The 14,826-nt window shown below is 37.8% G+C and overlaps 1 protein-coding gene across 11 annotated transcripts in view; it reads right to left on the reverse strand.

Moving 5' to 3' along the window:
- Positions 1–14,826, reverse strand: part of map4k3a (mitogen-activated protein kinase kinase kinase kinase 3a) — an 82,520-nt gene that overhangs the window by 12,643 nt on the left and 55,051 nt on the right. For 4 of the 11 annotated variants that reach the window (XM_035520772.2, XM_035520769.2, XM_035520774.2 and 1 more), the window contains 4 exons: positions 7,756–7,794; positions 7,000–7,062; positions 4,343–4,394; positions 3,899–4,064 (listed from right to left, as the gene is read on the reverse strand). In XM_035520772.2, the coding sequence (XP_035376665.2) occupies positions 3,899–4,064; positions 4,343–4,394; positions 7,000–7,062; positions 7,756–7,794 (320 nt within the window). Of the gene's footprint in view, positions 1–3,898; positions 4,065–4,342; positions 4,395–6,999; positions 7,063–7,755; positions 7,795–12,293; positions 12,333–14,826 lie in introns of all 11 variants that reach the window. The other 7 variants (XM_035520770.2, XM_035520768.2, XM_035520771.2 and 4 more) reach the window with 3 other exon arrangements.

Consider the following 14,826-nt stretch of genomic DNA (forward strand, 5'->3'; position numbering starts at 1 on the left):
GGTGTCGAAAGATATAAAGCAGGTGGGCAGGGGCTGAATGGGAATCACTGAAAACAAATCATTTATTTTAGGCAATATCATTTTAATTGGAGCTATTCTTCCAAAGACTGTAAGGGTCAAATTTATCCATTAATGAAGTTTGTTACATATTGTTTTTAGAATTGGATTGACATTAAGTGTGAATAACTCTGACAACTGGGGGAGACTTTAATACCCAGATATGTAATGTGATTGGTATTCATGAGGATGGGCAGCGTTTTAATTGCATCAAAGTTTGCTCACGTTTAAAGGGAGGATTGTAGATTTTGTCGAAATGATAGAATATCCAGATACTTTATTCAGTAGATAGTTTTGATAGTTTGGATAGTTTCTGTTATTGAGTTGAGAGGTTCTTGTAAGAAAAGCAGAATGTCATCTGCGTCGAGGCTAATTCTATGTTCCGTGTGTGTCTGTGTTTATTCCCTTTATATTATATTTTGGCGGATTGCTGCTTCTAATGGTTCAATGAAAATAAAGAACAGGAAAGGAGAAAGTGAGACTCCTTGTCTCGATGCAATGTAAATGGTTGTGATCTTATCCCATTAGTGATGACGCTGGCCATAGGTGCATTGTAATGAATCTGGGCCCATTTACAAATGATTATCCAAATCCAAATCTATATAGCATAGTGAATAAGAACTTCTCTACTGAACTACTCTACTGAAGCCTTTTTTGCATACAAGGTTACTACTGCTGTTGGTATTTTTTGATGAGAGGTAAATTCTACTATATTCAACATCATATACATACTGGTGGAGGAATATCGGCCTTTGATAAAACCTGTTTGGTCTGGATGTATTGGATCATGGATTACTGTTTCGACTGATGGCTAGAGCTTTACTTGTGATTTTTTTTAGGATGTATTCATAAGTGGCCTGTACCTGGAGGGTAGTGTGGGGTCTTTAAACCAATAAAGTGGAGACTGTATTCATATTTGTTGGTAGTTTTTCCACTTTGTTTATATTCTTGTACCAGTCTGTTAAAAATGTGGAGCTAGAATTGGCCAAACGTGTTTGCAGAACTCAACAGGGAAACCATCAGGTCCTGGAGCTTTGCTGTTAGGCATGCGATTTAAGGCTTTGTGAAATTCTTCTTGCAATATTATTTTTTCAAGCGTTTGTTTTTGTTTTTCTGTTAGTTTTGGGTGATTGATGTTGATGTTATCCAGAAAATTACTGATGTCTTCTATTTTTGGTTCATGATCTGATGAAGATATCTCATCAAAAAAGATTCTGAAAATATGATTGATTTCTACAGGTGATTGTTTGGTTTTCCTGTCTGAGTCTTTGTAGCAAGCATTTGTTTTTTGTTTTTTAATTTATCAAATCATTTCTCTGGTGTTTAAGTTCTCTTAATTTATTTTGAGTTTCTTTGGATTGATTATTTATATTCATATTTTCTAATTACTAATTCTTTGATTGTAAATTTATTTCATTTTCTAATTCTTTCTTTTTCTTATATGTAGCATACAATATTATTTTTCCTCTTAACACTACTTTGGCAATTTCCCATAACAGTGATGGTGAGATTTCTGGGGAACCATTTGTTTGTAGAAAGGAGCCGCATTCTCTTAATATAGTTATAAAATTCCTGATCTTTGAGTAATGATGCATTAAAGTGCCATCTGAAGTTCGGTTTATGTTGTTGGTTTCCAATCCATATGATTGAGATGGGGGCATGGTTGCAAATTGTAAGTGAATGTATTTGTGAGTGTAATTGTGAGTGAGTGTATTTGTGTATTCTACAGTATTCTAGTTCATTGGTATGTTTACATCTAACCTACTATACTGTACTTGGATATATTCTATGGGTAAATGACAAAGCACTTTTGTAAGTCGCTCTGGATAAGAGCGTCTGCTAAATGCCGTAAATGTAAATGTAAATGTAAATGTATGTGAGATGTTTGTTATAGAACTACTAATTAGAAAGTAGTCAAATGTGTGAATATGAATTATGTGCTGATGAGTGATATGTGAATGCTTTTAGATGTTTTAATTGGCAGCCATCACCTAGACCCAAATCTTCCATGAACCGTTTCATTGTTTCTGTAGAGTTCCAGCTGTGTGTAGCTTGTGAGTGAGCTATTCCGTCCAGAGATGAATCCAAAACTACATTAAAATCCCCACCTATTATTATTGAAGAGTTTGATATGTTTAGAACTTGTGTGAAGAATTCATGAAAAAATGAAGGATCATCAATGTTCGGACCACAGAGAATGGTAAAAGTATTATTAATAGTGATAGTCGTTAAGAGGAACGGGCACAAATTGGTTGCTGCTTCTCATTGGTGTGTGAGTGTTTGATATCTGTCTGTAAAGCATCCTTGAGTCTGACAAAGGTGCTATATAAATGTAACTACTAATAATAATAACTGATGTTTTTGAACCAAGTCTGCATGATTTTATGCACCATGCAGCAGCCCTGATTATCAGATTTGGTAATTACATAAACAGGCTTACAGATATTCCTAAAAATATGCTAGTGAGTGTATATTTCTTTTCTATTTTACAATTAAGATTTGTATTATTAAAGACTCATGTTACTTTACATAGAACAGAAAGATTCCAATAATTTTCACACAGCTAGATACAAATTAAATAGGAAATAGAGCATTGGTATCAGATTGGTACTGATACCCTTAGCTCAGGTACTGGAATTAGTTTCAGGAAAGAAAATGTGGGCTCATGTATCCATAATGATTCAAAATCCTGAATTCTTCCAGAATTGCCGGACCAAACAAAAAGGGCACATACAAATAACAAAACCTCTCTAGATAAGCGCTTATTTACACATGCAATCATATTTAAATATGTATTCCAGGCCACTATAGTATCACTGTGGTCTTGAAACACCTTCGGTACCATTTGTGAGTGAAGTGAGAGAGAGGAGTATGGTATGATTGACAGCATACTATTATAGTAAAAGTATGGTAAATGTCTGTCTTCTTTTGTATAAGTAAGCTTAAAAGCTGAAATCTTCAGGCGCTAGTGTAAAGACTGGGTGTTTCTGAAAATATTTGTCATCCAAAACCCCACTGGCAGTGTTCTGCATTTCTGTTAGTCTCAAACCTTCATATGTCACAGAAATTAGGCAGGTGTATTGCAGTCAAAGTTACACACAAGCTGAGGGTGAGGATTCTAATGGTGCATAGTGTCCTTCAGAGAATTCTTGGTTTCTTTTACAGTCATATTTAGCCTGAAAACGATTCTTTGGGAACTTTATCCTGTGGTCATCCTGCATGAATCTTCCATATTCAAAACATCATAGTTGGACTGATTTTTTATGGCATACTTACAGTAACACTGAGTGGCATGCGACAGCTGCACACACCACCACCACCGGCACTTATATCAGAGAGGCTAGAGGGCTTGTACTGCCACTGAGACAGTTTCACTTCTCCTTATTCTGTCTACTTATGGTTTTCCAGCATTAGACATGAGATCACAAATGTCATTATTTCTTGAATGTTTAACTGCTTAAAATAAAGGAAATGGATCTATATGAAACACTGGTCAGTGTTTAAAGCAGGTTTGAAATGACATCTTAATTACATTTTTAATGATTTCTTTAAAAAGAGGTTAGACGATGTATTTTTATATGGTATGCTCTGGTAATTCTAGAGATCTGTGCAGTGGGTTTCCGGTAAATAGCCGACTGGATGCAGTGACGCGAAGTGATGGGGAAGCAGTAGATGAAAGAGGGTCTAACCGAACTGAAAGGGGCAGGTCTTCGTGCCTCCTTCTTCATTCTACACTTCCTCTTCATTCCTTCAACAAGGCCGTTTGCCAAACTGACTACAATTGCCAAGCTACCCCCTGGGCATCAGAGCGGCCCATGTTCTTCATGATCAGTTTCATTACCTAAGCTGCTGAACTTGTGATGGACCATTCGTGGAGGCGGCGGCCGGGGGGGCACGTTAGCAGCTAATCGAGCCGGGCTCTGGCTCACTGGGCAGCGCTTTATGGTCCCTGGGTGGTCGTCATGCTCAGTGGACAAGCTCTCAGCGGGGCCGATGCTGGTTTTCGGCTGCGAATGAGAGACCGTGATTAACAGGAAGTAAATGAATAATTTTATGCATTTTTAACAATGTTTAGCAGAGTGTTACCTAGAACCGCTGACGGTTTGTGCCCACTGAGCCGGGTTTTTGCATACAGGATAACAATTATAGCCTCTGTACTTACTAATTCAAGTGCCATGTACTATATCAAAATATCACGTAGGACATCTATTCATTCTTCACTCTAACCACTGCATTCTAATCTGCATTCATATGTTTGTTTTATCATCACCATTCAATACGTTACCTTTGGAGGCAGTGGTGGGGGCACTCTGGGTCGTATGGTGGAACTTTTCATTCTGTGGAATGGGAATGGGAATCTCTTTAGAAAAGTCACACTGCTAATGCTAATGATAGTCCTAATGTATTATTAGCATGCACCTGTATGACAGCAGAGTGTCATCCGCAAAAGATTCCAGTGTGGATGTTAAAGGTTAAGCAACAACTAACAGTGAAGCTAACTTGCAAACACTGCGAGTCGTCATGTTGATGTCGATGGCGAACAACATACATCTGAGTGTTAATGATGTACCTAGTTATTAAGGCGTTAAAGCTGTTCTTAAGGATATTAACCTAAATATTTATCATATGCATGATATAAGTCTTCCAAGTTATGAGATTTAAAAGCTATTCAGACAGAATTATTTTTGGACATATGTCTGCAAACAAATTTTAACACAGAACCGATTACGTCCAATTTGCTTGGAGTAACAACTCTTGAGGTAATATGAACTAGGAGTCTGTCTGGGATTTGTGCCAAATTCCTCACTTTCCTGTCTATAATTCAACACCCAGCTTTAATGTAACTGCATATAGTAACAACAACTTGGGTTTGAAAATTCACAGGCTACCTACATGTAGCAAAATTTATCTAAAGCTACTAGAAGCATCAGTCAAATGAGAAAGCCTTTGGCAAGCAAGTGCCTAAGTAAGTAACAACAACAACAACAACAACAACAACAACAATAATAATAGTAATAATAATAATAATAATAATAGTAATAATAATAGTAGTCAAAGCTTCATCAAGCACTTCCATACTTGAGAAAACTAATTTTCCACAGGATAAGACAATTTACTGACAAGACAATTTGCATGGGATTAAAATAAAATGGGTTTATTTGTACTGGTCATTTTATAGTAGATAAAATGTGCTAGAATCATTACTGATACATCAAAGCGCAAGTCATAAAAATGACTGACAGTGTATTCGAATGGGACTAAAACCACTGAGAAAGGTGGGTAATGATTATATTATCCCCTCCCCACATAAAACTAATTTTGTCTGAAAAGGTCTTAAATTAGTGGTATTTGTCAGGACTTCAGCCATTTTTATTGCAGTACATTACTTTTAAGCAGACTAAAATAATCTAAATTTAAAATCTCCATTTTAATTTCATTTAAAAGGCAATGAACTCTGCAATAATGCGAAATTAATTTATCTGACATCTTCCAACATTTTATTTTCAGGAACTCCATAACTGACACAAAAACCGCTAGTAAGCACCTAGAGTTTACTAAAACCAGCAGCCATTAACTGGTGCTTACGGGTTTTTAAACTTCGTAAATGTGAATTATTTGGATATGTGCCTTAATGGAATAGCACACAGTTAAATGACAGCTTGCTTTTTTCTGTTTCTATGGAGATGAGTTATATGAGAATATCATATGGAGTATTTCCTTAAAGTTCAAAAATAGCTAGCTGGGTGGCTGATGTGGATTTAAATTTAATAAACACTGACATTCCTGGATTTGAAAAAAACCTTTTTGTCGGGAGTTACAAACAATGCTGTTTTCTTTTAGAAGTTGTTAGCGCATAGCTCTGCCCATCAGTAAATTCTGGGTCTGGCTGCAGACTTCCACTGTGAGGCTGGACTCTATTAGAATTCTATGACATGGAGAGAATTTTGTCAGAATACAGACAAGCACTTTCATCTCTGTGATAGAGAATGAAGCCAAACACCAGCTTGATTTGAGAAGCTAGTTTCATGAAATTAACCGATTTCTTCCCGTGAATTTAGTAGGGCCCTACACATACAGAACATAAAACGTTTGCTGATGTTAAGGTCACTCAGTACTTTGCTTCATCCGAATTAGACGGCTCTACTTTCTCATTCAGCTCAAATCGTACACCCAAAGCAGAGATACTAGGTTTCCATGTAATATCCTTAATCACAAAGTTGGAATGTCATATTATCTTTTGACTTCTGACTCAATGTGGCAACAGACACAACCTACAGATGCAGTAAAAGGGAAAAAAAAAAAAAAAGACTATGCTAAACTTTTCATGTTCATTTTTATAGGCCTATATTGATTAAAAAATATTTTAATACCAAAATAGTTAAATACATTTTATGCTTTACCATTGATTAGGCTAAACTGTATAACAAACCACTCCGCTATGCAAATCCTCATACGTTGCGTATCACTGCTGAGGTTATTCAGCTCCTGGAATACCGAGGTGACATACCCATAACATGTTACCATTGTTACCAGCTCAGTGATTATCACTTTATTCTCAGCACCACACAGATATAATTGAAAAAGTATGGGCAACACAGTTGTCACATCATCATGTGGGGTGTAGGATCCCAAGTGGCAGGCTTGCTCATTCTGGGTCTAGACGTGCTGGGATTAAAGCTGTAAAACGTTGTGTGGAACTATATGAGCTAGAAATCTTAACAAGATGCCATCCATTGTCCATGGAGCAAAATGAAAGCAAACGCTTGTAAGGCTCAAAATGGCTTTTAAGCAGGTAGTGGCCACCTTGTAGTCCTGCCAAGGCAGAAGGTGCCAGCAGACACCAAATACTGCGAGGCTCCGGGGAGGACAAGCTGAAGACAGTAAACAGAAGGGAAAAATATACAGAAGAGCCACACAAGCAAGAGAGCCAGAGGGACTTACTGGTGCATTTCATCATCCTCCTCCTCCTCCTCCTCCTCCTCCTCTAAATGTGCCTCGTGTCCCCTGGGGAGGTTGAAAGATGCAGAGCTCAGTAGCTGTACACCCCCCCCCCCCCCGCTACACCAAACACACTGCAAACTGCTTACCGAGTTTGAAACAAAACAAATGCTTCCTTTTAAATGGTTCAGGATTGACAATACACATAGTATACATATACCACAATGTCAATGCAATTAAAAGCATATTTTAAGGAGTTCCAAGAGGGCACAGCAACAGCCAGGTTATGGTTTCGGCTGGGCCCAACTGACTCAGCATTCCAGCAAATCAGACAGGATCAATTCAGAGATTTTTCTTAAATACACTTAAAAATAAGATGCACAAATTGGGCAATTGCGAAAATGACAGATGTGGAGATATCCTTTTGAACCGGCTGCCTCTGTAGCCTTCACGTCTTGGATTCCCCAAAGAGTGAAGGCAAACTGTAACGAACACTGATCTCTGTAGCACATCCAAGCACATTAGTCCACCCTTTCATTCGGCCAAGCGCAGAGGGGCAAGGTTAGGTCACATCAAATATTGATCAGATGAAAAACCAGCTTAAACAGGAGAGGCCAGAGAGAATGGTAGATGGAGAGAGTGGAGAAGAACAGAGAGCAGCAGAAGAGGGCAGTGACATGGGAAAGATGAGAAAAGGGAGAGAGCCTTGGAGAAACAGGAAGAACAAGATAATTAAAGGTGGATGTAAACACCGCGTACCTCTGGTGCAGCTCCTCCTCCACGGATTTCAAGAGACTCCTGCGACAAAACAATTCAACAAATGAGATTCAAATAAAGAGCCCAGTTGGTCTTGGTGCATGACGGAGAGGAACCATTTTACAAAAGCAAGCACATTCTTAGTGCATTCCAATGCCGCAAAAGGACCCTTAATTAACGTCAAGCAAATTTGCATTTGAAAATAGCAAATTACTGAACTGAGTGCTTGTTGGATCTGCCTCTCGTTCACAGTGGGCTGTATTCAGAGTTGGTGACTTAAGTTAGTTAATTTCAAAAGATCAATAAATACATATGGAACATTATTGTCTCCTGTATATTGCAGACATGCGCTAAGTGGGGACCTAATTTGATTTTCTGAATGGCCCATTCATCTTATTGAAATTAAATGCATGTAGTGCTTAATTTGGGCCAGATCCTGCCAGAACAAAATCCGGTGCCCCTCATATTTGGAGTGCCTACATTCTGAAACATATTTATGTGGGTCCTGCACCTCTGTGGTGTGTTTTTAAATATAAATTAAAGTAAGTAATTAATCACGCTAACGGTAGGTCTATTCAGAATGTTATTGTATTAGGTGAAGTACTTGGAACTCTATAGAGGGTATGCATTGATGTCACTTTCTGTCAGAATACTTCCCCTCAGTCAGAGTGACTGGCAAAACCTTCTGCAATATGGCTGTGTTTATTAGGGCAAAAGGCAAAACCTGGAATGAAAGAAGCAATTATCTGCTTAAATTAAAACACAGCTGGACTTGACAACGATCCATAGAAATGACTAAAGAACCAGTGGTACATGAATATTGACACGTGGTCAGGAATCAGGTTTCCTGACATTTATATGTACCTGATCAACACAAGGGAAATACACCAAGTAAAGCCTACAAAAGCCTTGACGCTTAGTCATATTATGAGGCAGGATTTGATGGTGAAATTAAAGTAACTTTTGCTGGGAAAACTGTAAGCTAGTTAGGACTACTTTGTTTGTAACCAACACTGCCACTCAGTAATGTTATATATTTGTGCAGATAAAACAATTTCTCATCCGATGTTACCATTAAATCTGACACAAAATATCAATTCTTGTGGTCATCGTGATCTTTTATGTTTCTCCATTTCAAGTACAACGTCCAAATCTACAAAGTTACCTAGCTAAATAAACTGGGTTTGTCTTCTAGCAAACATGGTCTTCTCTTTTAGCTTTCAGTGGGCTGTAAAATGATAGCTCCGTATTCTTACTGAACCGATTTGTACTGTCAATCAATCATACAACAGCTCTTTCAGATTTGAAATATTTGTGTGATTCCATGGCATTTGCAGCCACTCAGTGGGTGTAACTGCAGTGAAGCTCACCAATGGTGAGGTCACACACATTCTCTCTAAATGTTCAGGGACCTTTTTTCCTCCCTGCCCCCTTTGCTGGATCACCTCACCTCACCTCACCTCATCTTTTACAAATTAAGCACTGAATGCATGTAATTCCTGCCTCTAAGGGTGCCAGGTTATACTTATCTAGAGCTTTTGAGGCATAGAAATGATCAATTATGGTCAGCCCTTTTAAAACAAGCATTTCCCTTGTACAGGCTATAGCAAATGCAGCAAACATTTTTTGGTGGTATGATTGTATGTTTATGGCAACACAACTGTCTGTGTCCAAGCCAAATTTCCCTATTGGACAATAAAGTCTGTCTAATCAAATTATTTTCTTCTGGTGGAAGTAGCCGTTACTTGCAGTACTATATTGGATTAAGATATTTTTGTAAGAGACTAACAAATGCCAAAAAATGTTTTTAAAAAAGTAGCATCTTGGACTAATATTTTGAATATGCAAATGAGAAGGATGCAAGATTCAAATAAATAGCTAAGCGCAGCATAAAATACTGAGGTTGGTAAGGGATGCAAACATTCCATAAACACATTATATTTGCCATGTCTGCAAAGTGTGTCTCAATTTGTCAAACTGGGACTCAGGGATCCTCAGTAATTACTGGAATTCTCAGTAATTGGGAGGTTTCCATGAATTTCTCCTTGAAGTTTAAACTTTAAAAGACTGAGCTTAATGAATAAATTGCAGACGCAAGATTTGTTTAGAACAAGCGATTACAAAAAAGAAACTACAGAAAAAAGCCCACAACACGTTTAAGTCTGAGTAAGGGTACCATTTTTTTTAAAACCTTTTGCTTATTGTCAAAGGTGCAATAAGGCCAGATTCTGCACTGGTGAAGGGGATTGTGATGACGCCCCTGAAGTCCAATGGAAAAATAAGATGTATGTTCTCATGCTGCCCTGCTGTCAGCATCATCATGATGCATTATGGGTTATGAGCCCTGCGATCACCTTTACACTGCAGTCTGCTGAGGCCCAGCCAACAGCCTTGTGTGCTGTCACAACATAAAAACCTAGAATTAACCACCCGATTTCCCTGACTTACAAGTACTGCCAAAAACTTATTTAAACAGCTGCTCACGGTGTCAGGAGAACGGTGTCAGGAGAAGTGAGCTGCGATTTATTTTTCTGTCAGCGTGGTGGTGTATCCATGTGGCTGCAGCTGACATGTGGCTAGAGAGAAGGATAAAGTAACTCTTACATGCCAGAGCTGTGACTAAGATCTACATTTCCCTGAGGTTCATATCATACAGAATCTGACTGTAATAAGCCACACTGAACATTCTAATCAAATTCATGTTTTATAACACTGTTTATTCCACTTCATTATTCTTTCATTTCCCCATATTGTCCATCATGTTTATTAAATCCTTCAAACCCCTCTTACTCTCAACCTTTGAACAAGAAACCAAGAAACCTTTTTTTTTTTTTTTTTTTTTTTACAGTCAAGCAATCTCCCATCATTTCACTCTTTGTCTGAAGTTTGACTGCTTGAATTTATTTAGCTTTTTCCTTTTCATTTAATCTAATCGATTATTATTTAACTAAGGGCATGGCTAGGAGCGAACCTTCAAAGCTTAAGCCACATTAAAACTGTATTAAAACTGTGGGCTTTAGCATTAATGTCACTTTAAAAGTTACACTATCGTATCTGCCAAGCTTGGGCCCCTCCGCGCCCACTAAGCACAAAGGCAGAAAATAGATGACATGGGCATACGCGCGTTCTTCCAAAAGTAGGATAAAAAGGTTAAAAGGAACGGTAGAGATTTTACACATCACATTATTGAAGGAAAAGCAAAGCATATAGACAGGGAACAGCTAAAAATGACTTTTTAATGTTAATGAACAACAAACGATACGGTTTTGATGTCGTCCGCTCGCAAGTAGCTATAAAAATATATTGATTTCACTGTGAAACAAACCTGGTTAAGGTTGAACATTATTAACAAAAATGTATCTCTTAATATTCTGGGATTTGTTGATAAGTAAATGATATTATGCATCCTTGTAAAATGTGCTTGTAAAATGTAAATGTGCTTAGAAAAGTTAAACTAAATCACCTAAAAGGATATTAATTGTTGCCTATTAATGAAAACGTAAACACGATATTTAAGAAACATTCTAATTAGAGAGAACGTTTGTCTCAGCTCTTTTCTTGCAGAATGACTTTGCTAAAATATGCAGTGTGTGTTTTGTTCTGGTACCTTGGCTGGTAAGGCCTGTTATAGACAGCTGACTTCTAAAGCTTTTTAGTCTTCATGTTGTCATGTTGTCTTCATGTTGGTGGTTAGTTCTTAAACAGTGAAACAAGTTTTCGAGCTGTGCTTTACAACAACTAATTTCCGATGCACTCTCAATGTGCATGCTCAGTAGTTCATCCCTAGGTCACATGATGTAGTGAAAGTATGGACTCTCATTTCTGATTGGCTTTTGAAAAGTTGGTGATGTACTCTGTAGTGTGAGCTTGCACATCCTTAAAACAACAATTAAGATTATGCATATCACACAACCTTATGCTTTGTTATCTTATAAATGTATATGGATTGGTTGAATTATTCATGACATCTCCACTCCCATTAGGTAACATTACTGATAAACATTTTCAAACAGAAAATCAAAGACAAATGTTTCTTCTTTTTAAGCCACTGCTGTGCTTAATTGCTGACAACAAAACTGTAAAATGTGATAACTGTGGCCGTTCTAGTAAAATATTTGTTGTTAGGCTCAAACTACTGGGGGCTTGAAACTACAGGAGGTTGAATTTTTAATAAATCCCTAGTGATGCCAGTGTATTTAACTGGTTAGTTGACTAGTTTTGAAATTATTTTCATCTGGAAACACACACTGAAAATCCAAATATGCCACCTCTAAGTAATCATTTTAAACCCAAGGCATTTTAAGCTTGTTCAGTAATAAGAGTACCAAATTAAAATTTGGGAAATTTTGTAAATTATAAATCAAAAATGAAATCACTAATTAAATATTTATTGGTTGTTAATCATTAATGTTCATAATTCATGCAATTAGTAGAAGGCTGTTAGAATGCAGTAAGGAATGATACCAAGTGAGACTCTGAGTTTAGCACACCAACTTCTTCAATTTCAGAATGCCTAGAGCCTAAAATAACTAACTGTTCACCTGAAGCTGAACCCAAACAGTTTTCTAACGCAGCTTTCCCTGGGAATAAGGAAAAATAGAAAGACAGACAGAAAGAAAGATGGCCAGAAAGGTGGATGGATAGATGGGTAGGTAGGTAGACAGACAGACAGGGCAATCACAGGTTGAGAATTATGGTGTTGCCTGAGACCCATCTGTTGGAGCTTGCTGGGAATGACATGGAAAGGACAAGGAGACACACACACACACACACACACACACACACACACACAGGGGAGAGAAAACTGCACTACACTCACACTCCATTTCTCCACCTTCTGTTCAACACATTCTGCACGCTCAGCCTATAAGCGCACTGTGTGTATATGTGCGTGCCGACATACAGTACTAAAGATGTAGATATCTCATTGCTGAGGAGAAATCCATCAAAGAGCTCAACAGTTTCACATTGTCAACATGTCACGCCATAACATCTCACAGTGAAAATGGCCATCAAATACATCAAATACAACGGTGGTAGTGGTATGAAACAATTACCCTGTTTATTAGTAGCTTTTATTGTAATCCTTAGAGGAAGTGACTCCTGTAAATCATGATTATGTTCCAACATTGTGGATCCAGACCTGAAGCCCAAGCCCAAAGCTCAGAGAGTGGTGTGCTCTGTGGCCTCGACGTGCAGAATCTTATTGGTCAAGCTTGCTGGGACCCTTTCCCCCACATTTTTCCTTTTTGAAAGTAAATACTAAAGTTTTCATTCATGTGTGGTCCCCCTTTTGTGTTTCCCTGCATACTGCAACACATGGAGCTCATTCATTCTTGGTAAAGATATTTACTGGGCAGCTAAATTTGGTTACATTTTGCTGAACCCTGTAGACGAATGCACATGGTATACTTGGTCCCAAGAAGTATTTTGGTTTAGGAAATTGGTATGATTTGTTTGTTTTATTGTTGCTAGAAGATATAACTTATACTGGTCCAGGGTGGCTGTTCTTTATTTATTAATTTATACCTAGAGGATATAACGTAGTTTGTTATTTTGATTTGTTGTTTTTAACCGCAAGAAGATTGCTTTGCAGTTGAGTGGCATGTGGTGCTCAGTCTTGTTTTTAATTTAAAATGAGTAAGGTCATAAGTAATATAGGGGATTATTTTTATTGGGCATTGTTTAGGTTAACTTACCATATTTAAAGCCTTAACTCATTGTTAAATTATTGCACAATAATATTCTATCTGCTATGGCAAATGGTATAAAGAAACAAAAATAGGCTATGAGAAATGAGCTTGCAAACACAGGAGCATTTGCTTTAGTTTTCAATAGAGCAGCCTAAGGGTTTTCGTGCACAAAGGCCTTTGGTTCTTACAGTGTGGGTTATTCTGGGTTAACATTTTAACAATGAAAGCAATTATTAGAATTACACTCAATAGAATATGAACATGAATGGCAATTACAATACCAAAAAATTTAAGGCATGAAAATTAGACCATTAAGGCAAGTAGAAGAAGCCAAGTTGGCAGAGGAAAATGAGTGGCTAAGACTAATGACTAAAGATAAACTTCCATATAAGTATTATAGGGAGGAATTCTGGTGTGAGGTGGGCAGTAAATGTTTTAGATATATCTAGCATGATTAGTTTGTTGCTAAAATGTAATGAGAGGTATCCTGATGTTTTATGAGTGTTGTGCAGAAGATAAGGGTTAGAATGAATGTCAACGCATCTTACTTTTGCAAGCGTAGGTTGGGGCAAGGCTTAAGAACCATATATAGTTTTGTCAGTGGAGGAACAAAAAGTGTATAAGCAAGTTAAGAAAGCTGTTTAAAAAGCCTTAGTTCCTGAAGTATACAGGCAGTGTTTCAGGTAATTAAGGATAGATTTTTCAGGTATTTGCAAGGGTTAACTAACTACTCGTTAGCTAAGTGGTGTATGCCTGAGCTGGTGAAGACGTCTGAGTAACCTGATCATGTTTGAGTGGTTTAAAAACATTCTGATCGAATCACTAGCTGCATAAATGAGAAAAAGGTTAAACCAGTGTTGGAAGCCACAGTTTCAGCATAGGGCTTTGTATTTTTCCAAAGGGGTAATATCAGGGAACATTATATGTATAACAGCCACTGCAAACACACTTTTAATTATGGTAATGCTGGTGGCTTTCCATCAGGTGAAGTGGCAGTTTCTACAGTTGAGAGGAAACCACTGACAAAGGCAGAGCAGAGAATGGTGAAGCCAGAAGCTACGAGTTACTGAAGTGCTGTCAGCTTCTAGAGTGCTTGGCATAACAGAGCTACAGAGCATGGCTAATTTAGGAATGTCCTCCGTTTGTGACTTCCTTTCTGCTCTGCTTATCAAAGAAGGTTATGCCTCTGACTGGCATCTCACAGATGGTGGCTGTTGAAATATCCTGCGATACAGAGCATGCGAGTCCTTCATTCTGCGGTCGGCTTTGCATTTTTCACCTAAGGTTCTGGGTTGTAAACTTTTTTGTGCTCACTTGCATACAACTGAGTGACGGTCAGATCTTGTACAGATAGAAAGGGGGAGAGAGGAGGAGAAGGGGT

Source organism: Electrophorus electricus, chromosome 23 (assembly GCF_041902795.1).
Source record: "Electrophorus electricus isolate QZ-2024a chromosome 23, ASM4190279v1, whole genome shotgun sequence".
NCBI classification, from domain to species: domain Eukaryota; kingdom Metazoa; phylum Chordata; class Actinopteri; order Gymnotiformes; family Gymnotidae; genus Electrophorus; species Electrophorus electricus.